This window comes from Budorcas taxicolor, chromosome 25 (genome assembly GCF_023091745.1).
Source record: "Budorcas taxicolor isolate Tak-1 chromosome 25, Takin1.1, whole genome shotgun sequence".
Lineage (NCBI taxonomy): Eukaryota > Metazoa > Chordata > Mammalia > Artiodactyla > Bovidae > Budorcas > Budorcas taxicolor.
Window position 1 is genome coordinate 47,104,525 of NC_068934.1, and position 25,162 is coordinate 47,129,686.

General features: G+C 59.0%; 1 protein-coding gene across 3 annotated transcripts in view; it reads left to right on the plus strand.

Annotated features, from left to right (window-relative positions):
• Positions 1–4,855, plus strand: part of TPCN2 (two pore segment channel 2) — a 29,538-nt gene extending 24,683 nt beyond the window's left edge. For 2 of the 3 annotated variants that reach the window (XM_052661875.1, XM_052661877.1), the window contains 7 exons: positions 519–590; positions 1,670–1,743; positions 2,231–2,312; positions 2,400–2,482; positions 2,829–2,910; positions 3,239–3,324; positions 4,091–4,855. In XM_052661875.1, coding sequence (XP_052517835.1) covers positions 519–590; positions 1,670–1,743; positions 2,231–2,312; positions 2,400–2,482; positions 2,829–2,910; positions 3,239–3,324; positions 4,091–4,169 — 558 coding nt within the window. In that variant the 3' untranslated portion in view covers positions 4,170–4,855. Of the gene's footprint in view, positions 1–518; positions 591–1,669; positions 1,744–2,230; positions 2,313–2,399; positions 2,483–2,828; positions 2,966–3,238; positions 3,325–4,090 lie in introns of all 3 variants that reach the window. The other variant, XR_008201506.1, reaches the window with a different exon arrangement.
• The last annotated feature ends 20,307 nt before the right edge of the window (positions 4,856–25,162 follow it).

Below are 25,162 nucleotides of genomic sequence, written 5' to 3' on the forward strand. Positions count from 1 at the left end.
TGACTGGCCGTCTCCAGGTCGGCCTTTCTCGAGCCTCCAGATCAGCTTTCGTGGGCCGGTGGGCAGTGTGGGCCAAGGCCCTGCACATCGTGGCTTCACCAGCAGGCTTGGAGGTGTCTGCACGTATAGGGGTTTGTGTGTGGGGGTGGGCAGGTGTGTATAGTTGTGAGAGTGTGAGGGTTGGCGTGGGTGTATGTACAGATGAGGCAGGTGTGTGTGTGTACAAGTGAGGTGTGTGTGTGTGCAGGTGAGGTGGGTGTGCATGTGTGTACAGGTGGTGTGTGTGGGTGCATGTACAGGCGATGTGTGGATGTGTGCAGGTGTTTGTGGGTGTGCAAGTGTGTGTACAGATGTTCGTGTGTGTGCAGGTGTGTGTGTACATGTGTTTTTGTACAGGTGTGTGTACAGGTGAAGCGTGTGGGTGCATGTACAGGTGTGTGTACAGGTGGTGTGTGGGTGTGCACGTGTGCAGGTGTGTGTACAAGTGAGGCAGGTCACCCGCTCTCTTACCGTCTCAGCTGATGTCCCTGGTGGCCAGCACCATCCTGGACCTGATCAAGAACATGCGGGCCTTCGGTGGGATCCTGGTGGTGAGTCTGGCCGCCTGTGCTGGCCTCTTGGGGGAACAAGGCCAGGCCGCTGGGCGGGCAGCTAGAGCTCCATGGAAAGTGGCGGCCTTCAGAAGGAAGGTCCCTGCATTCAGGTGGCAGCGGGTGACCGAGGCCTGGGGAACCCAGGGCAGGGCAGGACACTGGAGAGAGGAGCTGGGGTGGTCTGGTGGAAGGCATGGCCCGACCATACCGCCTTCCCAAGCCAGAGAGCCTCTTGGTCACTTCCAAATCCCTCATGTGTCCTAGGCCCTAGGCCACACTGAGAAGATGAAAAACAGAGGTACCAGGGACCCCCCCGGGACCCACAGAGGCCCCAGAGTGGTCAGCCATCCTTGCTTGAGGATCAGCCGCTTTTGCTGAGAGAATCTCGATGTACCCTACCCTGGGCCAGGCGCCCCCCGGAGCCAGGCCGTGAGCAGGGGGCCCGGGTAATGCTCTAGTCACGAGGCCTGGCAGTAAGGAGAGAGGGTGATGAAACCCTGCTGTTGTGGACACCAGGAGGCTCCGTGGTGCCCGGGGCTGTCATGGGGTGCTCAGGGGAGCTGCTTCAGGCACTGCCCACAGGCCCTAGTCTGCCTTGTGGAGGAAATAGGTCCAGAGAGGGGCTGGGTTAGCCTGGGGGTGCGCCTCGTCCTCCGCCCCCCAGACACATTAGCGACGGGTCTCTGACTGTGGCACACAGCTGCCCAGGGGTGTGTCTCAGACGCCTGCTGTTGAGCATGGGGAGGGCGGTAGGCTTCTCCCAGAGGGACGTGGCCGCTCCTGGCCCTCTTCCCGGGATGCCTTCTGTGGCCCCCGCTGCCCAGTTCTCCGTGGGGCCCGCCTTCTGCTGCACCTGCCCTGGAGGAGGGCTCACAGCCCCAGCTCTCCCCCCAGGCTCCCGTGTATCCCCAGGGCTTCCCTCTGGGACAGGTTGGTGGCCAGGAGGGGTGCCTGGGAGCAGAGTCCCCGTGTCCCCGGGGAGAAACCCCTGCTGGCACGTGGACCCCAGCAGGCGCTGCCTGGCTGTGTGGGGCCCCCGCAGGTGTGCGACGCCGACGGCCCGCCTGCCTCCCCAGGTGATTTACTACGTCTTCGCCATCATCGGCATCAGCCTGTTCCGGGGTGTCGTCGTGGCTCCTAGAAACAGCAGGTGAGCTGGGTCCTGGGGATGTAGGGGGAGTGTCTCTGGGGACGCTGGAGCCAGGGTGAGGCCTCGGAGGTGGTGTGGGGTCAGCTCCCCAGGAGGGACCTCCTGGGTCCCCTTTCTTACTTGGTCTCCCTGCTCTTCTCCCCTACCCCGGCTCTAGCAGCCCTCTAGAATCTGAACTGAGGATGACCCCTGACCCCGGGCCCCTTTCTGGACCTGCAGCCCAGGCTGCTTGCTGCAAAAGGGATGTCCAGGGCTTGGCCTAAACTGTGCAGCCCTCCCCCACCCGAGTCTGCCCGTTTGTCCACAGCACTGGCCTCACTGCCCTCGGCACCTCCTCAGTTGGGGGGCACGTCCTCTTTGTCCCCCTTTCTCAAGGGCCCGCTAGGTCTATGCAGAGCAGGGGCTGAGCCGGGGCTGGACACGTGGGCGTGTGTCCCACTGCGGCCCCCACACTGACTGGATTGTGCCCTCCCACCCCTCCCCGCAGCCTAGCCTCTGTTAACGGTTCCGTGCCCTGCGGGAGCTTTGAGCAGTTGGAGTACTGGCCCAACAACTTCGATGACTTTGCGGTGAGTCCTGTGCCCCCTGCCCCTCGGTACCTCACCCGCTGCCCCTGCTCCCCGCGGCCTCCTGGAAGCCCCGTCTGCTCCCTGCAGGCCGCCCTGGTCACTCTGTGGGACGTGATGATTGTGAACAACTGGCAGGTGTTCCTGGACGCCTTCCGGCGCTACGCGGGCCCGTGAGTTACTCGGCCTGGCCGCCCTGACCGCGGCTCTGCGCGGGGTGTGCGTCTGTGTCTAACCTCCTGGGGTCGCAGGGCGTGTGGGGCAGCAGGTGGCTCCTGGGAGGGCCTGTGACCTGGGGTGAAGGGGCCCAGCCCGGAGCTCCGAGAGCTCAGATGGCCCCCACACTGGGCCAGGTCTGAGCTCCAGCCCTGCTCTTCCTGGCCGACTGCCCCTAAAGGCCAGGCTGGGCCAGCCTGGGGGTTCGGGCAGAAACAGCGACGTGGAGCAGGGAGCGGCAGGTCCAGAGGAGGGTTGCGCTGGACTCAAGGGCGCCCCTGGCCTCCCCCTCATTCTCCACAGGTGGTCAGAGGTGTATTTTGTGCTCTGGTGGCTGGTGTCGTCGGTCATTTGGGTCAACCTGTTTCTGGCTCTGATTTTGGAGGTAGTGGACACCCCTGGCCCAGGCTCTTCTCAGTTGGAGTTTCTAACTTGATGAGGTGGGGTTCACCTAGAACTTGGTCGAAGAGCTTGTGCTGGGTTCCCATGGCTCTGGGGTGCGGCTCTGCCCTCCCTCGGGGCAGCTCATCCTGAAGGCTCCTGACCTTTGACCTGTGGGGTGGCCCTCAGGGAACCGCTCCTGTAGCCACCGCGGGTCTTGTCGGGCCTCGGGTCCCTGTATCCAGGGGGAGCTTCTCAGCCAGGCGGGCACGGGCAGGGTTCATGCAGGGCCCGGGCCTACCTGCCACCCATCCCTTCGTCCCTTCTGCTAGAACTTCCTTCACAAGTGGGACCGCCGCAGCCACCTGCAGTCCTTCACGGAGGACACCTCTGAGATGACCGAGGAGCTCCCGTTCAGGTGCGTGGGGGCGGGCATGGGACGGGAGGCGGGGCGAGAGGGAGGGTGGGGCCTGGGGCAGGAGGCGGGGCGAGAGGGAGGGTGGGGCGTGGGGCGGGAGGTGGGCCAAGAGGGAGGGCGGGGCGTGGGGCAAGAGTCTGGGCTGAGAGGGGGTGGGGCAGGACCAGGAGGTGGGGCGAAAGGACGGGGTGTAGGACAGAAGCGGGGTTGACGAGAGGGGCGGGGCTGAGAGGGGCGGGGCAGGGTGGGGCGGGGCCTGGGCCGGAAGGCGGGGCCAAGAGGGAGGGTGGGGCGGGAGGCGGGCATGGGGCGAGAGGCGGGGCCGAGAGGGAGGGAGGCAGTGGGCAGGTGCTCCCCTTGGGACCTCCTCCTGTCGTGGAGCTGCGTTCCTCTCACCATGAGCGTACGTAGGGAAGCCTCCTCAGGTGCCGTTAGTCTCCAGGTGACCCTGTTGGTGGGTGAAGTGAAACCTCGGCCCCTCTTTCCCATGGTAACCTGGAGCTTGTTCCTTTGGTGGCTCAGAGAGGCGACGGCCGCACCGCCCTCCCTGAACGTCTGTGTGTGTCGCAACCGCACAGAGTGGGCTTCTCCCGGCCTTTGAGGGTCACCCCGTAAACATCCCAGAGGTGGACCCGAGCCCCCTGCGGGTGGTTCCGCGCAGCTCCTGGTCCTAAGAAGCCCTGACGAGGCCTCTCCGTCGTCCCTGCACACCTGCTCCCCTGCAGGCGCCCAGGGCGCCCCGTCCATCGTCTCCCCCGTTCCGCAGGGACGTCCTGGAGGAGCCCACGGAGGAGGAGCTGGTGGAGAAGCTGAGCCGCCACCCGCACCTGCAGCTGTGCAGGTGACGTCCGGACGCCTTCCCGGCTGCGGCGGCCGGCGGCCAGGCGGCCTCGGGAGGCTCTCAGGCCCGGGAGGAGGCGGCCGCGGCCCAGAGGAGGGGCCTTCCCCTTGGGCAGACCCGCTGCGCGGACCGAGGCTGGACAGGCGCAGGCCCTGATTCGCAGCCGAGCAGGACCGCTCCGCAGCCCCTCGGGTGCTGTTCGCGCCACTCTCCTTTATAAGCTGCTTCCGAGGGACTTCCTTTTCTAAATACAGCGGGTGACTCCACAGGGACCACTGACGTGTGAACGGAGACGCAGCGGCCTTTGCCTCACGCCCTGCCGTTTCCGTGGTGCCTTTGCTGCTGGTGGCCTTCAGGGACCGGGGGCCCGCGCAAGGCCCACACTGGCCGACTGGCAGCTTTCCGGGGCATGAAGCTTGGGATCCTGGTTTTACACAGGAAGCTGGGCTGTTGTTTTATTGTTTTACGGCTCGTGTGAGTGTGATCGAGTGTGTTTCCTTCTGGGTGAGAATGCCAGTCATCCTTATCAGTAGGCCTCAGGAAACGTGAGGTTGTTGCCTACTGGAACGGGACTGCTTCTGTGGAGCGGGGCTGGCAGGGCTCAGCCAGTCGGAAACCAGTGCTGTGGCCAGACCAGCCCTCGCGGTTCTTACTGTGTTTGCAAGAAGCCTTTCAGCAACAGCTGTCAGGAAACTGAAAAAAAATAAAGATTTATTATCTACAAGACCTGGAAATTACCTACTGCACCTGGGCCCATACAGTGAGGTCACAGGTAGAGAGAGACCATGGGCCTGGGGTTCTGCTTTTATTGGGATTGAGGGTTTCAGGGGACTCACTCTTGGTGGATTTAAAACATAAGAGCAGGAATTTAAAGTGAAGGAAGAAAAAAACGTGGCCCAAATGGTTAGTTATCAAAATCAAAGATTTCTAAAACAAATCTCAGAGCAGAAAGGTGGGCAGTGTGTTTGAGATACTCTGTTTGAAGTGGATGCCTCTGTAATCAAAGCTTAAGAAAACTATTGCTAGGGCTTTTGCTACCCCAGGTATGGTCGTATAGGTTGTGCACTGCACAAGAGTAGCCAGCTGCAAAGATGTGTCCTGGCTTTGGCTGTCTACCCCATAAGAGGGACCCTCTTTCTAATTTGCATAAAGACACATATAAGTCAGGGATGGCCCTACTTTGTGTGTGACGGGGGCTGGGGTGGGGAGGAGGGGAAAGCGAGCAGTGTGTGGCAGGCCACGTTGCCATTTGGTCCATCGAAGATCCAGATTGATAAACAGGATTCTCATTTCAAGGGCCACCTCGAGTGGTTTGTTGGTGGTAGCCCCCAGAAGGTCTGTTGAGAAGGATTGGAATCTTCGTGGGAAGGAGTGCTAGGATCTATTAGTGATGTCTGCCATGAGCCCCAGAGGGGAAACCAGGGCGTGGATGCTGACTCCACTGCAGGAAGTGATCCCAGTCTTCCCCAGCTTGTTTGGGAAATGGGATGAGAGGAAAGTTCAGCTAAAAAAAAGGAACTTCTAAAATGTCTGCAAACCCCAGTGCTTGAGGTGTTCTAACTCCTGGTAGTGTTTTGTGTATTAACTGCCTTGTAGTTCCTGACCCCAGAGTTTATCTGAAATTTTGGGTATTCATCTGATGCTCCTCAGGTTTAGGGGACCTCTGGGGGTAGTGAGATCTCTCCCAGGCTTGCTCCTTGTGCAGTCTGCCTTCTTGAAAGGCTGGTTTTGGGGTGGGGAGGCCTCTGCGGAACAGTGGTTTAGAAGTCATACCCAGCTTGGGTGGCTGCCTGTTTGCCCGCTGTATTTCCACCCCAGCTCAAGGTCTGAGCGCCATCTAGTGGTGGATGCAGGTTCAAATGACTCAGCTTGACTCTGTGATCCCTGGCTTAACCAGGTGGCACACCTGCCAATGCTGGGTTTGATTCCTGGGCTGGGAAGATCCCCTGGAGGAGGGAATGGCAACCCACTCCAGTATTCTTGCCTGGAAAATCCCACGGACAGAGGTGCCTGCCAGGCTAGAGTCAGGCTAGAGTCAGACACGACTAAACTCACTTAACATGCACACACACGTGATCCCCAGGGGTTAGCTCATTGTTTCCCCCAGACCCCTGGAGACCTGATTCCTCTTTGGCCCTCTCATGGCACAAGGCCGGGGGCCCAGCCTCACCGGGTTGCAAGCCTGTCCACCCAGGCCTAGTTCTAGTGGGCAGCGTGCTCGCTGCCCTGTCCTCAGGCTGGTCCCAGCCCTGAGGGTCCACCACCTCCCCATTCCATGGCCTGTGTGCAAAGAAGCCCCCTGTAGTTAGCCTGTCACTCAGCAGATCACTCCAGACAACCCACGCTGGGCGCGGGGACAGCGCTGTCCAGAGAGACTGGCTCTGCCCAGGGAGGGAGTGACTGAAGCTGGTGCCGGTCCCACGGTGCTGGTGCCTCGTGACTGCTGGCTGGGGCACCTGTGCGTATTGTTTCCCTACGTCAAGTGATGTCAGCCTCAGAACCTTTGTCTAAAAGAGCTAGGGCTGAAGTGAAGGCTGATCTGGGGCTGGAGTCTTGTCCAGCTGGCATGTGCAGCCCCCATCTGGTGGAGGAGGTGTGTGTCTCACTTCTCGCCCTACCCAGCTTGGGACCACCAGCTGCCTGGAGCCTCGGCTGTGAGCTGGTTTCCTGATCTGCAGGGGAGGGCTGGGGTTGGCAGGAGCAGGTTCACACCTGGGCATCTAGCTCAAGAACTTCCTGTGACCCCAGCTTCCCACTAGAGGTGCTGAGGTCATGTCTACGATCTCCCAGGACAGATGACGTCAACACTTTTAAAATATTTATTTGGCTGTGCCGGTCTTAGGTTGAGGCATGTGGCATCTTGGTTCCCTGACCGGGGATCAAACCCGGGCCCCCTGCAGTGGGCGAGCAGAGCCTTATTCACTGGCTCACCGGGAAGTCCCAACCTCAAAAGCTTTGAAGAGCAGCCAGTGATAATAGCATGGCTCCCAAACTGGGTTTTTGTGAGGTTTCCTTACGCACTGCAGGTTCTGCGGTCCTTGCAGGAATACCACAGGAGTGCATTCTGGCAGGTGGTGTGCAGTTTTTGTTTTCCACAGCTGATGCAGCCTTCCTACTTGGTTGGGGTGGTGGATGCTAGGCTGCCTGGTATAAACTAACTCGTTCTCCGTTTGTGATGAATGAGTAGGGGCGGAGCTTTGACCCCGTGTGAATATCCTGTTTCTCACTCAGCTTTCTTCTCCCGCCCTGCTTCCATCTGTGTGGATCGTGGTTTCTTTTATTCAGTGGGTTATAGTCTGTTACTGGATTTTATTTCAAGCTCAAATCATCATTTTGGCAGGGGGAAAGGCCTTCACCCTAGCTTTTGTGTCCGTTAGCTATGTACCTACTGTCCTTTGAACATTTTTTTGCTTTCTGACATGAAAAGGTATTTCAGGCCTATCTTGTACCTTCCGTCTCCCAGCCCTGGTACGAGGCATTTCTCCAAGGACCCCTGTTCCTTTAAGTGAGAAAAAGCTTTAGGAACCAAGGTGTGGTTCTGAGATGTTCTCACTGCTGTTGAGGTTTTGCTGCACCCAGACTTCCTCAGGTGACAGAGCTAGGGAATCGATGTGCTCATCTGTCTGTCTGCCTGTCTTTATCTGTCTGTCTGTCTCTCTATCTAATCTATCTCTATCTATCCATCCCTATTGTACTGACCGCTAAACTACACCAATCCCTCTGATTTCAAGCAGCATCTCCGATTTCTCCCCTTCCACAGCTATTAAGCATTTTTCTCGGAACGATTCCCATTTCCCTTAATCTATGCACTCACTCGATCAGTTTCCCCGTAAATAACTAGTCTCCATCACCACTGCCACCCTGCCCCCACAGAGATGTCCTCCTTACCCCACCTAGTGCTTTGTGGACACCCGGATCAGAAACCTCCAGGAAAGAGCTTTCCAGATGGTTAAAGAAGTAAATAAATAGAACTACAAGCAATGTAACTTTATTCACAAATAAGGTGATCGTCTAGCTAGAAAATCTAAAATTATCAAACGTGGTAAGAATTCAACAAGATGATTTGTCATAAGATTAATATACTGAAGTCCACTGTTTTTCTAAACACTAGCAACAATCTGTCCTAAGTTTATTTTAGAAGACACCATAAAAAGTACTACTTGAATCAGAGTAAAATCTTCAAGGTCCTTAAATTGAACAAGAGATGTTCAAGGCCTGTATAGGAAAACTATACCATTTCTTTAAAATCTGTGATTGTAGGCTTGAACAGAGAATGTGCTGGTTTTCTTTTGCTGTGAATCTAATTGATGGAAGAACTGATCGAAAAATGACATGAAACTTACATGCAGAAACACCTAAGTTACTTCTGTTTGTTACTCTTGGGGCTTCTCTGGTGGCGCTAGTGGTAAGGAACTCTCCTGCCAATGCAGGAAACGTAAGAGGCCTGGGTTTGATCCCTGGGTTGAGAAGATCCCCTGGAGGAGGAAATGGCATCCGACTCCAGTATTCTTGCCTGGAGAATCTTGTGGACAGAGGAGCCTGGTGGGCTACAGTCCATGGGGTCACAAAGAGCTGGACGTCCCTGAAGCAACTTAGCATGCGCGCACTTCGGTATACAGAGATGTGGTAGCCAGGATGGCATGACGCTGGTGCGGGACAGATGGACAGATGGACAGATGGACTGATGGAATGGAGTGCAGAGCCCACAGACAGCCTTGCACATTCATAGAAATTCAGTGCACAGCAGAAAATCACGGGGACAGGATAGATTACCCAGGAAATGCTGGAAATTCCAGTCTATGTGGAAAAAGAGTGAAATTATGTCCTGGTCTCACACTTAACACAAAATACATCCCACCTGGATTAAGGCATTAGATATAAAGGGTAAACTTTTCAACATTTAGAAGACAATACAGAAAAGGAAATATTGATCAAATGAATGCAGTCGTATCAAGAACATCTTTCTTTAAAAGATACCACAAAGTAGGCAGGGTGCAACCAGAAGAAGGTATGTGAAACAGATAAAACTGATAAAGGACTTGTCTCTAGAGCTCATAAAGAGCCCCTACAAGACAGCAAGGAAAATACAGACAAGTTAATTTTTAAAAAGGGGCGTGAACTGGCTTTTCACAGGAAAACAAACTCCAAAGCGTGGCAGGAATGTGATGTCACGAATGATTAGTGAGGCACAGAGCGAGACCACCGCCATCATTTCACGGTCACTACAAGGTCAAAATCGAACAGGTCTAGCCAGTTGAATGATTAGAACTTTTATATATACTCAGAGGAAATTTAAATGGATGCCGCCTCTTTGGAAAACCATTTCACTTTATTCGTTTTAGTGGAATATGACAGACGTTATTCCCCTGCTTCCCGGGTGGCTCAGACAGTAAAGAATCTGCCTGTGATGCTGGAGACCTGGGTTTGATCCCTGAGTCAGGAAGATCCCCTGGAAAGGGCCATGACAACCCACTCCAGTGTTCTTGCCAGAATCCCGTGGACAGAGGAGGTTGGTGGGCTGCACTCCGTGGGGTCGCAAAGAGTTGGACATGATTGAACGACTAACACAGCAACAGCAACAACATTCTCTTGCTAAGAACACACTCAAGAGAAATAGCCTGTCCACATGACGCAGGTGGTAAAGTGTCCAAAAGGGCAAAGGGAGTCCAGCAGAGAGCTGTACACCACACAGACGCCCCCAGCAGAATTGTACGCACCACGGAATATTATACAGCGCCGAACCCAGTGAACTCCAGCCACAAACAACCTCAAGACCAAGTCTTAGAAGCACAGTGTTGAGAAGACTCCACGTGGCATCATATTATTTCCAAAATTCAAAACCGCAGTTAAACACTATAGTGTGGGCATGTACACGTGGGCATTAGGATGACTTAAAAGTGAAATATGAGGCCCCGGGAGGTTGGCTCCGGGGAGACAGGGGCAAGGTGAGAAGGCCCATCTGGATGCAATGGGCATGCAACTGAACTTACGTGCAGCCCGCCAGGCTCCTCTGTCCATGGAATTCTCCGGGCAAGGACACCGGAGTGGATGGCCATTCCCTTCTCCAGGGGACCTCCCCAGACCACAGATCAAATCCACATCTCTTGAATGTCCTGCTTTGGCAGGCGGATTCTTACCGCCGAGACACCTGAGAAGCCCTTTATAATGGACACACATTTGCAAACATTCTTTAAAAAATTTTAATCTATTTGGCCATGTTGAGTCTTAGTTGCTGCATGCAGGATCTTGTTATTGTAGCTCGTGGTCTTAGCTGTTCTGCGGCATGTGGGATCTGATTCATAGTTCCTTGACCAGGGATCCAACCACATCTGCATGGCAAGGTGAATTCTTAACCCCTGGCCCACCCGGGAAGCCCCAAGCATTCTTTTATATATGAGCCACATGTCATATTAGAATATAATGAAGAAAGATGGAAAGAGGAGGGGAGTGAAAGATGCAGGGTGTGGGTGGCTCCCCCCAGGAATTGGCTGCCCAGGGGAGCAGAGAAGGGGGTGACATCGGAGGGCAGTGCGGTCAGCTTTCTTTTTTTCTATAAAGAAAGCTGAGCGCTGAAGAATTGATGCTTTTGAACTGTGGTGTTGGAGAAGACTCTTGAGAGTCCCTTGGACTGCGAGATCCAACCAGTCCATCCTAAAGGAGATCAGTCCTGGGTCTTCATTGAAAGGACTGATGCTAAAGCTGAAACTCCAATACTTTGGCTACCTCACGGGAAGAGCTGACTCATTGGAAAAGACCCTGATGCTGGGAGGGATTGGGGGCAGGAGGAGAAGGGGACGACAGAGGATGAGATGGCTGGATGGCATCACCGATTCTATGGACATGAGTTTGAGCAAGTCCCGGGAGTTGGTGATGGACAGGGAGGCCTGGTGTGCTGCGATTCATGGGGTCACAGAGTCAGTTATGACTGAGTGACTGACCTGCACTGAAGTGGGGTCAGGAGAAGGTCAGTTACTTATGTGGGGAAATCGTGTGGCCAGCCGGGCAGCACCCAGTGCCACAGGAGTGAGGACGGGCGCGGCAGTCACTTGGCTGTGGGTGCGGGACAGGTGTGACCCCTGGATGACGGCAGAGGGAGGTGGCGAGGGCGTGGGGGCCAGCTGGGCGATCTGCGTGCCTCCGGAGTCCTGGGCAGCATCTGTGAGTGTCCTCCAGCCCCGCAGGCCCAGGGTCCTCATGGGAGCAACAGCGGCCACCGAGGTCCTCTCGCAGGCCCTGCCCACAGGCCGCCCCCCAGCCCCGGCAGCTGGATGGGGTCTGAGCGCAGGCCCGACCTGTCGCTGGAACCTCAGAGCCGAGCCCTGGCAGGCGAGTTTGGGCCTTTCATGTGGTCTGCTCCGAATCTTGTCTTTCACCAAAATGGCCAGGGTTTGGTTTCCTGCCTTTCTGATAATTGGTGGTTCTTATCAAAACGTTAGACCGATTCCTCGCTTAAAACAAAAAAATGGGAAGGCAGGCGCCTTCGCTGCTCTTAAAAACCAAAGAAGAGGGCGTGGGGCGCACGACACCCCCCACATCAAAGTGGCTGGTAGAGGCCACACCACCCAGCTCCTCCCCCCCGCCCCCCAGCATGTGGCTGAGTTATTCTCCTGGGAAACAGAACCGGAGCCACCCCGGGGCAGTCAGCCCACACCTGCGGGTCCCAGCCGCTGCCCCGGATCCCACAGCAGTTGCCTAATCCGTGCCTGGGCCCCGCAACACCTGTCGCCAGGTGAGCCAGACTTGCCAGACCCGCCCTCCAACTTTGCCTTTCCATCGCGGTTAGCGGGCACGAAGACGTGTGGGGAGACAGGAGCCTTGGATACCTGCAGCCACGCTGAGCGGCACCCGCTTCTGAAGCCTGGTGCTTGCTGAGGGCTGGGCGTCGGGCAGGGGTCTCGGCCACTGGTTCTGACCTCCTGGGGCCTCAGAATCCCCTGGAGGAGGCCTGGTTAGCACCAGTCCTGGGCCCCGCCCACATGCCATCTGGGGGCCTGGGAACCTGCACTTCTAACAGTTACCGGGTGATGCCGCTGCTGGTTCGGTGACCACACATAGGGAACTTTCCTCCTCATCTCCAGTTTGCTTTCTTTTAGCAACAAGCACGCAGAGCTGTTGTTGATCAATTTTTGCTTTTTAAATTAAAAAGTTATTTGTTTATTTGGCTGTGTCTGGCCTTAGTTGAGGCACGCGGGATCTTTGTTGTGTCACGCGGGATCTTTTATTGGAGAGCATGGATTCACTAGTTGAAGCGTGCGGGCTTAGTTGCTCTGAGACATGTGGGACCTTCGTTCCCTGACCAGGGATCGGACCCACATCCCCTGCATTGCAAGGCAGATTCTTAACTACTGGTTGGTGTTTAGTTGCTAAGTCGTGTCTGACTCTTGGCCACCCCATGGACGGCAGCATGCCAGGCTTCCCGGTCCTTCGCTATTTCCTGGAGTCTGCTCAGACTCATGTCCATCGAGTCGGTGATGCCATCCAACCATCTCATCCTCTGTGGCCCCCTTCCCCTCCTGTTCTCAATCCTTCCCAGCATCAGGGAGGTCTCTGTGAATTTTTAAAAAGCAACCTTTTGGGAGGGGGCCGTTACGGAGAGAACCTCTTCCTGGTGGTCAGAATTGCCCAATCCATCCTCTCTGGGCAGAGGGTTCAGGGAGATTCCAGCTCAACCGGACACATGTCCTGGTTGGGAGGGTCCAGGCTGCCCATCCTTGGCTCAGGCCCATGTGCAGACCACACGACTGGCCGTGGGCAGCTGACTGGACTCTTAGGATCCTGCCCAGTCTCGGGGGTGGGGTGGGGGTGGGTGGGCAGCACCCCCACCAAGGGCCCCTGGGCGCGAAGTGGGGAGAGCTGGGCTCCAGCCTCACACCCCAGCTCTGCAGTTCTGGGATCCCCTTGCTGCCCCCCCCCACCCCCAGGGCTCCCCCTGCCCACAGTGGGATGCTTCCACTGTCTCCTCCGCACTCAGGGCCTGTGGTGTTGGTGTGCAGCTGATGCTCAGGCCGGCTCTGAGCCTCCTGGCAGCCCGTGGGAAAAGGGAAAAGGTTTCTGCCAGAGGAGGCAGCAGTCTTCTTGCTGCTGAGCCAGGTCCCTCACCAGCCCGGGGGTGGGGGAGTGGTGTGCTGGGCGGGGCTGGGCTGGGTGGGGCAGCTGCCGGGTACCCACCGACTCCCAGCCTCAGACCAGACCCGTCTCCTGGGAAGTGAGCCCCTACCCGCAGCAGCACCCTCAGCCTTGGTCTGGTCATCCGTGAGTTTCAGGGCTTGGGGTGGGGGCCTGAGGGGTGACGATGTGCAGTCGCCTCCCATCAGTTCTGGGAAGCAGCGCACACAGTAGGTGTCAGCCTTGCATGTCACTCAGGGGACCCTCCCGAGAATCAGTAGCAGCGATCATGATCATTAGGAACAAGGAGAGCCGCCGTTTTGGGGGCTGCTCACTGCAGGCACTTTTCTGAGCGCTTGAGGCAGCAGTGTGCTGTCTTGTTTAATCCTCAGGCGGCCTTGGCTGTGGCACCCCTGGCAGGGGTGGCCCGAGGGCCCAGAGAGGCTGAGTCACTTGCTCCTGGTCACACGGGGTGAAGGTGTCGCCTCTTTTACTGGGCTTGTCTCTGTCTCCATCCCCCCCATCTGTCAGCGTGCCTGCTAAGTCGCTTCAGTCGTGTTCTGACTCTGTTCGACCTTGTAGACTGCAGCACCCCCAGCTCCTCTGTCCGTGGGGTTTTCCCAGCAATAATACTGGAATGGGTTACCAGGCCCTCCTCCAGGGGATCTTCCCGACCCAGGGATGGAACGCGTGTCTCTTGTGTCTATCAGCATTGCCAGGTGGAGTCTTTACTGTCCGAGCCACCTGGGAAGCCTACACATCACGGGGGGGATGCAGAGAGCCAATGCTGCAGCGTCAGATGCAATCTGCAGGACCGGGAGGGTTGGCACGGCCGCGGCAGGCTCCGCGTGTCACCACAGGAGGCGGGAGGTGGCACGCAGGTGACAGGCGAGCTCTGGGGCACAGGCTGGGTTGCTTGTGACTTTCTCCCTTCTTGGCCGCCATTCAGAGGAGCCCGGGGCAGCCAGAATCTCAGCCTGGGTGTGCGCCCCCGCTGGCCGCCTGCCGTGACCTTGACGCTGGTTTGGGCTTCCTGGCGCCCTGCTTCCTTCGCTGGGAAAGGAGGTGGGCGGGTGGCTGGAGGAAGCCCTTGTGCCAACTCCGGTGCAGGACTTACTCTGCAGGCACGTGGCTCCATCTCTGAGCTCCTTGGAGGCAGGGCTCACTGTCCCTTGCAGGTGGGGAAACTGAGGCGCAACCCATACCCACCCACCAGTGGCAAGGCAGAGGGTGGGCCCAGGGCTGGCCCGGAGCCCCCCTCAGTCCTCTGTCCTCACGGCTGCAGCCACGGGTTCCCGGGTTGTTGGCTCCGGGTTTCCAGCCCTTGACTCAAGCGTAGAGGCTGTGGGTCTTGGTGGATCCCTGACTTCTCTCGTGTCCTCAGCTGTCGATGGGCTGCTTGGTGAACACTCTGTCACCCTGAGCTCAGGGGCGGCTGAGGCAGGGAGGGGTTCAGGTGTGCTCCGCCCGGAAGGGCTGAACCTTTCCTCTGGAGTCCCCCTGCCCCAGTGCTGGGCACCTGGTCTTACCTGGGGCGTCACCTGTACTTGGATGCTTCGGAGCCTCCCCTGCACTGCTGGGGACAGAGCCCAGGCTCCTGGGCTTGGTCACCGAGGCCAGGGGCTCCCCTCTCTGGAGGTTTTATCTGCCACCTCCCTATCCCCGTGAGCTTTCACGAGCTCCTTTTTTTGCTTAGGAGAAAGACAGGGTCCAGTCCTGGACACAGGCGGGGTTGAGGGGCCCACCCAGGCCCACGGACAATTGAGCCTCTCCAAGATGTCACAGGCCCCCTGTTTAGAATGGATGGAAGGTAAGTCTCTGGCTCTGAAGGTCAGGCTCCGAAGTCCTCCTGGGGGTCCCGCCATTCAGCGGGGGCGGGCACAGAGGACCTTGTGAGCGAGGGCAGGATGGCACGGGCTGGTGTGCCCTCCTCTCTCCTGCCCCATGGCCTCACGGAAAGGGCGCTGCCTCCTGTGACAGGCGCCCTGCTTGTCCTCTGACACGACGCTCGCTGCCGGAGACCCTCGTCCTCCCCTGGTCCCTTTGGACAGATCTTCAGGCAGTTTCACCCCAGGGTCCCCGCGCATTCCCCCTTCACCCACACCTGGCCCCGGAAAGCCTCAGGTGTTCCTGCCCTCCCACTCCCCGACTGGAGGCTGGGGGTGCCTCCAGGCTGCCTTGGCCTCAGTGCATGGTCCTCGGTCCTGGGGTACGGCCCTCCAGTGACCCCGAGCCCCGGGACAGGAAGTGGTGTTGGCAGATGGGGGAGGGCTGTGAATCCAACTCTTCCCCCTCTGGGCACTTTCTAGTTTCAGGAGGATAAGGGAGCGTAAGAACCGGGGAGCTGGTTTATCCGACTCCTTTGTCAATCGTTTCTGAGTCCAAAGGGCTGTGACCGTGGGATGCCCCAGCTCTGGGGTGCAGGTGGAAACGTCGTTTGTGGCGTCCCCTGTGGGTGTGTCTGCAGAGGTGCAAGCCTGGAAATTCTTGGGCCGGTGAGGCTGTCCTTGGGCTGTTCACAGAAAGGGCTGAACGCCTACCCTTCCCCGCTAATTCTGCCCCCGTTTTGGAAATGTAGGTGCAAACTGCTTCACAATGAACCAGAAAGCTCTATCAAACTAGAGGGTTCCGGTCTGTAGCTCTTATGGTGCCAGGGCCCTTGGGCACCTGCTGAACCCATAACCTAAACAACACGGGGACGTCCCTGGTGGCCCAGTGGGTAAGACTCTACTCTCCAATACAAGGACACTAACCAGATCCCTGGCTGGTGAATTACGATCCCACGTGCTGCATGCACAGTCTTCAACAAAGTGCACCTCCCAGTGAGACTTCTTTTTTTTTTTAAAAAAGATTCATTTATTTTATTTGACTGAGCCAGGTCTTGGTCGCGTCGTGTGGGGTCTTCCAGCTTTGTTTCGGCATGCAGGCTCTTAATTGTGGCTTGTGAACTCTTAGTTGCGGTGTGTGGCACCTAGTTCCCTGACCTGGGATCAGACCTGGGCCCCCTGCACTGGGAGCTCGGAGTCTTAGCCACTGGACCCCCCGCGAGACTCGTGTGTGTGGGTCTGTGAGGCAGAATGGGAGGCTTCTGGGGTCTCTCAGGTGGTCCCCAAGCTTGAGCGCTCCTTAGGATGCCTGGAGGGCTTATGGAGCATGGCTCCCGGGGCCCCACCTGAGTTTCTGATTCATTAGGCCCGGGGAGACCAGCCTGGGAACTTGCGTTTCTCACCAGTTTCTGGGAGCTTCTCTTGCTGCTGGCTCTGAGAACCGCTGGGGGTGCTCCCTTCCCCGGCACCACTGTAGGGGAGTCAGTGGTGATCCCGTAAAATTTGAGTCCTACTCCTGAGCCCTGGGGCCTGTGATGGTGAGCTTATGTGGAGATGGGGTCTTGGCAGGAGGGAGTATGCTAAGCGTCTTTAGGTGAGGTCACCCTGGATTCAAGGTGCACCCTGAACAGAGCGGGGTGTCTGACAACAAGAGGAGAGAATGGGAGACACAGAGAGGAGGCTGAGGGGTGCTGCCGCTGAGCCCAGGGATGCCTGGAGCCCCCAGAAGCTGGAACAGGAGGGAAGGACCCTCCCCTAGAGCCTTCGGCGGGGAGCGCAGCCCTGCCCGCACCTTGATTCTGGACTCTGGTCTCCAGACGGGAAGGGAATCAGTCTGTTGTTTCGAGCCAACAGTCCGTCCATGGCACCTTGTCATGGCCGCCTGTGGACACTCATGCAGCCCCACTCACGCACAGTGGCTGCAGATTTTGGTTTTCGCGAAGCTCGTGGAGACGTCCGATCACAAGCTCCAGGCAGCCCAGACCCGTCCACAGGGACCAGGGCTCAAGGGACAAAAGCACCAGGTGGGGTTCTGCCCTGTTTCCCCGCTGCCCGTAGTGAGGCGACCCAAAGCCGCTGCTGGGACACCTCTAGGCCCAAGCAGCCTGGGTCTGAGACTCTTCTAAGTTAGCCATCCCAACCTTTTTGGCACCAGAGACCAGTTTTGTGGAAGAGTTTTTCCGCAGACTTAGGGCATGGGGGTGGTTTGGGGAGGATTCAGGCGCATTGCATTTTGGTCCATTTTATTTCTATTATGAGTACCTCAGCTCCAAATGGCAGCCCACTCCATTATTCTTGCCTGGGGAATTCCATGGACAGAGGAGCCTGGTGGGCTACAATCCATGGGGGTCACAAAGACTTGGGCACAACTGAGCAACAAACGCATATACACACACAGCCCTCAGATCGTCAGGTATTAGATCCCAGGGGTTGGGTCCCCTGGTCTAAGTGGTGGCCTGCGGGGAGCCTGGGTGCAGATGCCAGCGGGGAGAAGATGCACAGGGTGGGTGACCTGCAGGGCTTCCAGGTACTGAGAGCAACCTGAACAGCCTGCCCTGGGCCCAAAGGCACGGGTCCATGGGTCAGGCAGGCTGTTGCACGGTGCAGGTGAGCGTTCCAGCCCTCCGTGGGTGACCAGCCATCCTGGTGTGGTCCCTGAAGCCACGGGGGCCTGGGGGGCCTCCCAGGGGGCCCACTGATTGAGGGGGAGGTTTGCTGATCCACAGTAAAGCCCAGGAGACAGTCTGGATTGGAGGTCACACAGGCTGGGGCTTGACTCCAGCCCTGCAGGAGGCTGCTCTGTGCCCAGGCCCCTTCCCTCCTCTGGTCTCAGCTTCCTGGTGTGTGAGGTGGGCCTGGAGTGGGCACCTTGTCCGTCCACCAGAAGGCTGAGCTAGCTCAGGTGCCAAGAGATGCAGGTTCCTCCCGGTGCCCCTACTGGCAGGGAGCTGGGGGCCCCATGGGTGATTTGCCTACAGGTGAGGCCCTGGGTGTTTGGGGCAGGGCCACGTAGAGGGCCAGGTAGGACACACCTGGAGAGGTGGCCAGGCACACACGCAGTACCAGAGCTGGCCAGCAGAGGGAAGCAGAGTCCCAGCAACAGGGGTCCCTGGAGGCCAGGCCTGGACCACCCCTGCCCACCTCAGCCCAACTCCAGCCCCAGGCCCTGCTCAGCCCAAAGCAGGTTCCCCGCTCTCAACCTCCCCTCTCCCTCTCTACAAAGGGTCTCCTCTCAGAGCCTTCCTGGCCCCAAGGCCTGTGCTGGGAACTTGCTACGGCGGATGCTGCCTACATTAGGGCTCACTTGTCACTATCTTAAGTCGTCTGAGGACCAGCAAGGTGGCAGGGATGTGTCAGGGCCAGCGCTGGGTGCACAGGAAGCAGGTGGTGAATTGCAGGCCAGGGGAACTCGGCCTGAAAGTGGGGAGACGTGTGACTGTGCTCGGAGGGCTGGGACATGGCCCAGGCCGCTCTGGGGGCAGGGACCCCTCTGGGTAGGTCTGGAGTGACCTGGTGCCGGCCCCACCTGCCAGCCCCCGTGGAGGCACCTGGAACCCCGTTTCTCTGGGGCGGGCACCTCCGTCGCCTGCAGCGAGAGTCTGGGTGCTGGGGGCGGGGACAGTGTGGGTCCCTCCATCATGGCTGGGAAGACCTCACGCTTCCAAGGATGCTCAATTCACATGGCCCTATTTCCCCAGGAACCTGGGCCTCAGGTGGGCTCTGCCGTGACCCCTGGCCTTGGGTGTGGCCCCTCCCCACGGAGCCTTGATTGTGTCTCGGGGCCTTTGCACACGCTGTCGCTCCCCACCCCCCCCCCAACTCTGACTCTCTCTGTGGCATTTCTCTCCCTCTGGAGTATCTTTGGGGGGCGTCTGTTTGTTGCTTGCCTTCCTTACTGGAATGTAAACTTCGTGAGGGCAAGGACGTTATTGTATCCATGGCCGAGTCCCCAGAACACTGCTCGGCGCAGAGCGGGTACTCCATAAGTAAGCCTCTGTCGACGGAACGGACAGAGAATGGATGGATGGATGCCTGACCTTGTGCCCCGCACCCGGGTCCGCCCAGTCCAGCTCCTGAGCTGCGGTGGGGGGTGGGCGGTGAGGTGAGATGAGAGGATGAAGCTCCCTCTTTGCACTGGCTGTTCTTCCTGGTGCTCCTCTGTTGCGTGGGTGGGGCGGCCACCCAGCCCAGGCAGGGTCAGGCAGGGTCGGGGGGCGCCGGGAGGGGAAGGGTCCCCGGCTGTGTGCCAGGGCTGCATGCCCGGTGCTCGGGCAGGGTCAGGCAGGGTCGGGGGGCGCCGGGAGGGGAAGGGTCCCCGGCTGTGTACCAGGGCTGCGTGCCTGGTGCTCGGGCAGGGTCAAGCAGGGTCGAGGGGCGCCGGGAGGGGAAGGGCCCCCGGCTGTGTGCCAGGGCTGCATGCCCGGTGCTCGGGCAGGGTCAGGCAGGGTCGGGGGGCGCCGGGAGGGGAAGGGTCCCCGGCTGTGTACCAGGGCTGCGTGCCTGGTGCTCGGGCAGGGTCAGGCTGGGTCGTGGGGCGCCGGGAGGGGAAGGGCCCCCGGCTGTGTGCCAGGGCTGCGCGCCCGGTGCTCGGGCCTGGGGCCTGCTCATCTTCTTACTGGAGAGGCTAGCTGTTCCCTGGGTCCGGTCACACCCGCTTGGCAGAGGGATTCCAGTCTGATTACTCTGGGCCCGGAGGTGCCAGGCCACAGGCGAGTCAGAGACCTCGGTCGGGGAGGGCTGAGCGTCTCTGGCTCAACTCTTGTACCTGCTGCGGAGCGGGGGAGGGGGCTCTGCGGGGCGGGCGCCCGGCTCAGTGGTGCCCAGAGGGCACCCAGGATGCAGCCAGGACAACTGGCCACAAGGAAGCAAGGGGACCATCCCGCCTCTTCTCCGTGCAGGGCCAGCCCCCCAAGTCCGGGCGAGGTTAGGGGGCCAGTGACACAGTCCAAGCTCATGTCTGTGGAGAAACTGTGAAATAAACCCCTGGGGGCTGGGCCCGCAGCAGGGCAGACTGGCGCTTGCTGGGGGCATCTTTTTGCCCCCATGTGCTTATGTGTTCTCATTTCTGTCTTACAGAGGAAGAAACAGGGGCTGAGAACATTCCAGAACTACCCCTCCCCACCCCCCAGCCTTAACACCCCCACCTCTTTTGCGTGCCTGGCCGGCTGCTTCCAGAAAGCAAAGTATTGGCCACTTACTTTGGGGATTGTCCAGGGTTAAAGGTCACCCCAGTGAGACTGATTTTGGCTCAGGGCGAGGCGGACCTTGTCGCTGTCAGAAGAGTGTGAGGGTGTCGTCGGGCAACGGGCTTGGGGAAAACAGGCCTATTCCCTTACACGCCCGAGGGGCTGGCAGCGGGTAGGGGACTGGCCGATGCTGGGGCCTCTACGAAGGTTTCAGAGGACAGGATGTTCCGGCTCCGGGAGCAGGCTCACGCGTCAGAGGCCTTTGGCAGCGTTTTGAGATGCGAGGAATGTGTTTGGGGGTGCTTGGGCCTGGATGGATTTGCTTTCCACTGGGCACACAGCTTTGCTGCATAACCGAAGGGCAGAGACTTCGGGACCACGGGCCACTGGAGCTCTGCCCCGGTCTGTGGGGGACCTCAGCCGGGGACGGCGGGGCTCCAGGCTGGACCCCAAGGAGGACGGGAGGCTGGCGCAGGCTGGCGAAGGGCCCCTGCGGGCCTCTGGTGGGAGGAGCAGGGGTTCCTGGCTGCATCCTGGGTGAATTCTGGGCACTGCTGAGCCAGGCCTCCGCCCTGCAGAGCCCCCTCTCTCGCTCCAGGGGCAGGAATAAGAGTTGAGCCAGAGACGGTCCCCAAGGGTCTCTGGATCGCCTGTGTAGCCTGGCACCTCCAGGCTCAGAATAGCCAGACTCAAGTCCCTCCACCAACCAGGTGAGACTGGGCCCAGCGGACAGCAAACCTCCCAGTTAAGAGGAGACCCTAGACCTGAGCACCAGACACGCAGCCCTGGCCGATGACCAGGGCCCTTCCTCTGCTGACCCTGCTGGACCCTGATCCTGCCTGGGCTGGGTGGTCACACCCCCCACCCAACAGGGGGGACCCGGGACCCATGCTCCTCAGTGCCGAGTTCTGACACCTGCTCCTCTTTTTCCAGAACAAACCCCACCCACGTCCCCCGTCAAGGGTCATGTGCAGGGTGGGAGCTGGCCTGCCTGGCCCCTCTGCGTGGAACACGGGACGCTTGGGTGCTTCACTAACTTCCTGCGGGTGGGGGGGGCTGTGATAGAGAGCCGCAAGAGGGTGGCTTTAAATGACAGAGGTTTATCCCTCCACAGCCTGGAGCCCGAAGTCCTAGCTCAAGGCCACGTTCCCTCTGGATGTTCGGGGGAGGATCCTTCCTGCCTCTTCCAGCTTCTCCCCCAACTCCCCCCGCAATCCTTGGCTCGTAGCCACATCCCGCGAAACTCTGCCTCATCTTCACGTGGCCGTCCGTCTGTGTCCTCTTTTCTTGTAAGGATGCTAGTCGTCGGCTTCAGGACTCACCAGACTCAGGGACCCCATCTTATCCCTGTTTTCAGATACGGTTGTATTCTGAGAGTCGGGGGATGTGAATGAACACCGCAGAGCTTCTGGTAGCCGCGTGCTGGTCACAAGACGCCACAGCGTGGGGGGGCTGCCGGAATCAGGGCAGGAGCTCGGTGCCCGGTGTGGGTCCAGCGCCGGCCCTGCCATTAGGTCGGTGCATCTCTGAGCTGCTTGGCCTCAGTATTTTGGTCTGTATAGTGGGTCTGCTGTTTTCCTCCCCCATCGACGTCGGGCTTGACCCTCTGAAGGAAACAGAGAAGACGGAGAAGAAATCACATCAGACCAGGAACGGCATCCTCGGGAATGGTTGAGGGGCCCAGTCCTGCCGTGGGTGGCCGCGCAAACCCCGTCTTACCTGCCAGATGGGGTTACAGCCGTACCCTCTTGGCCAGCCTGCAGGGACAGCAGAGCAGAGACCAGCAGGAGGAGCCCCGTCACCGGTGCCTGGCGCTTGTTCCCCCGGATCCCCGAATGTCTTGGTCCAACGTGGGTTTTGTCGGCATTATGAGTGGTGAGTGCCAACAGCTTGAACCTGGGCGACTATGGTGACGCTCAGCACCTCAGGAGATGGGCTGTCCTGGACGGCTGGCTCGGGAGATGAGGGGAGGGGGAAGGGCAGGGTTTCTGGCATAAACGACATCGCAGAGTCTTTCCTTGGACGTTGGGCTGCGAGAATGCTGGGCCGTGTGGTGCCCACACCCTTGGAATAACCAGTGGAAGTAACCCCTGCACGATGAGGCGCAGGCATCTGTCTGCACCCAGCCCCCTCGTTCAGAAACGGGGCTCCGTGGAGCGGAGCTCACGTTGTGTCGGGTTCCCAGGACCCCTTTGCATTCACACAATTGTCTTTCCTTCTGGTGTCGACGCCATGTCGGCTGGCAGAGCCTCCCTTCTTGCTGGCGTCCCAGCCCCTCACCCTGGGGCTCTGTCAAACAGCGGCTGGTGTTGGAACATCAGGCACCGTACTGATTCCTGCAGCCCCCCAGGCTGAGTCCTCTTGTGACCAGCACGTGGCCACCAGAAGCTCTGCGGGGTTCATTCATGTCCCCCCGACTCTTAGACTATGACCATATCTGAAAACAGGGATAAGATGAGCTAATGATCCCAATGGAGCAGTTCTAGGGGAGCTCTTGTTTTCAGGGACCCCCTCTGTGGATCTTGTGTGACAGGGGGTTTCATGGGACTCCTGTGTGGTCATCTGGGTCAGACATCCCTGGCCTCACCCGCCCCCTGGTGCCCTGCCGTGGACTCACCTGGCCTAGAGAAACGGGGATGAGCAAGAGGGGGGCTTTTGATCTCAAGAAGGCTGTCGCTTTTGCCAAGAGCCCCCGACGGCTCCGCCTGGCTCAGGCCCAAGCCAGCCTCTAGGAGGGCAGCCCCTTCCAGAGACATTTGGGAAGCACCTTTGACAAATGGCTTTGTGCGAGGGGCCGGGAGGGCGGACCTCGCCCCAGGGCTCCTCCTTGGCTCCCCGCCTTGGGTCCCTGGACGCAGGACCATCTGGCGAGTTCGGACGTGCGCCAGGCTCCACATTCCTGCGTGGCGACCCCGAGACCCACCCCCCCACCCCGCCTGCAGCCCCTGCCCAGCCCTACCAGCCAGGGAGCCCTCAGGGGGCTTCAGGGCCCTTGGGGTAGGAGGGGGCCGGGCTTCCCCGAGAGGTGGCAATTTGGAAACGTGCTCGAGTAAAATAGACCGAAAGAAAGGCCTGGCCACCTGCTCTGGAGGCCGCGGGGCTCCACTTGGTGACGCGTGAGCTCTGGGCATCAGAGCTGTGGACGAGGGCTTAATTTACTTGCGTCCCGTTCGGCCCAGGGGACAGTCATCGCCAAGGCCATCGCGAACGTTTCCTTGTGGCTGGCTTTAAGGAAGCGTTTGCGCAGGGAGCGCTTTCCCACAGCCCAGGACAATGTGGTGGCCTTGCCAAAGATCACTTCTGCCATCCTCGGCTTTCCTGTGGCTGGAGGTGGGCCTGGAGCCCGGCCAGGCCTGCGCTGCCAAGCTGCCTCCATTGATCATGATCAGGATGCGTTTGATTAATATCTGACGTGGAGAGAGAGGGGCCCGCGCCTGGCTGGCACTCGGAGGCCCCCACTCTGAGGGCAGAGCCCGGGAGCTGCTGGCTGGCGGGCAGCAGGAGTGACCGCTCCCTTGTGACCCAGCTGCCTGACCCTGCTCCCGGGCCTTTGAAGCGTTTCCAGGCCTGGCTTGGAACGCCCAGTGCAGAGCTGCGCGTTTCCAGTCCATCCGGATCCTTGAAGCCAAACCGAACTGGCTGATCCCCCAGGGCCCGCTGGCCCGGCCACCGGGGGAAGCTTCTGTGGGAAGCCGCCTCCGGGCGATTCTCGGAGCCTGCTCCGGCCTCCTGCCCCACCCCCGCCCGGGGACTCAGGCCTCCTTCTCACCGCTGTCCAACCTGGGGCTGCTCGGAGGCCAGCTCCCCAGCCAGCCCTTGCCCACGGTGACAGAGACAGTGTCTGGCCACGGGGAGCCCGGCCTCAGAAAGGCAGAGGGGACAGGGGCCCGTGGTGATGGGGCTTTCAAGGATCACAGCCTTCAGGCAGCAGCAGGACCAGGACCCTATGGACGGGTTCAGGGGCAGGGGGGTGGGCTGGGGCTGGGCAGGGCCCCTGGGACGCCTGGGGGCTCACGCCCAGAGCACGAGCTCTCTGTTCCATGAGCCGGTGGGTGACGTCTCTAGCGAGTGGGTGTCTAGGCAAAGCGAGCCCCACATGTCCTTGAAATTGGAGGACTTGAAGCAGGAATGGGCTTTGGGGGCCTCTGTCTCGGACCCCTGGAGTTGGGGAAGCCGAGACCCAGTGAGGGAGGGAGAAGACATCCCAGGCCACGCTGCTTGGGAAGACCCTGCCCCCCTATGCCCAGAGCTCCTTCAGGGAGGGTCCTCGGGCCCCCCCACAGCATGTGCCCCAGGGCCTGAGACACTGTGTTTGTGCTGGGACTTCAAGGAAGGCTCTGCCATTGACGCTGCAAACGTGCGCTGGGCCTGGGGTGTGCTCAGCCCCACGTCAGCACCACAGAGACATTATTTTGCCAACAAAGGTCTGTCTAGTCAAAGCCATCGTTTTTCCAGGAGTAATGTACAGATATGAGAGTTGGACCATAAAGAAGGCTGAACATCGAAGAATTGATACTTTTGAACTGTGGCGTTGGATAAGACTCTTTAGAGTCCCTCGGATAGCAAGGAGATCCAACCAGTCAATCCTAAAGGAAATCAGTCCTGAATATTCATTGGAAGGACTGATGCTGAAGCTGAAGCTCCAATACTCTGGCTATCTGATGCGAAGAGCTGACTCATTTGAAAAGACCCTGATGCTGGGAAAGATTGAGGGCAGCAGGAGAAGAGGGCGACAGAGGATGAGATGGTTCGCTAGCATCACTGACTCAGTGGACATGAGTTTGAGCAAATCCTGGGAGATAGTGGAGGACCGGGAAGCCTGGTGTGCCGCAGCCCATGGGGTCACAAAGAGTCGGACGCGACTCAGCGACTAAACGGTG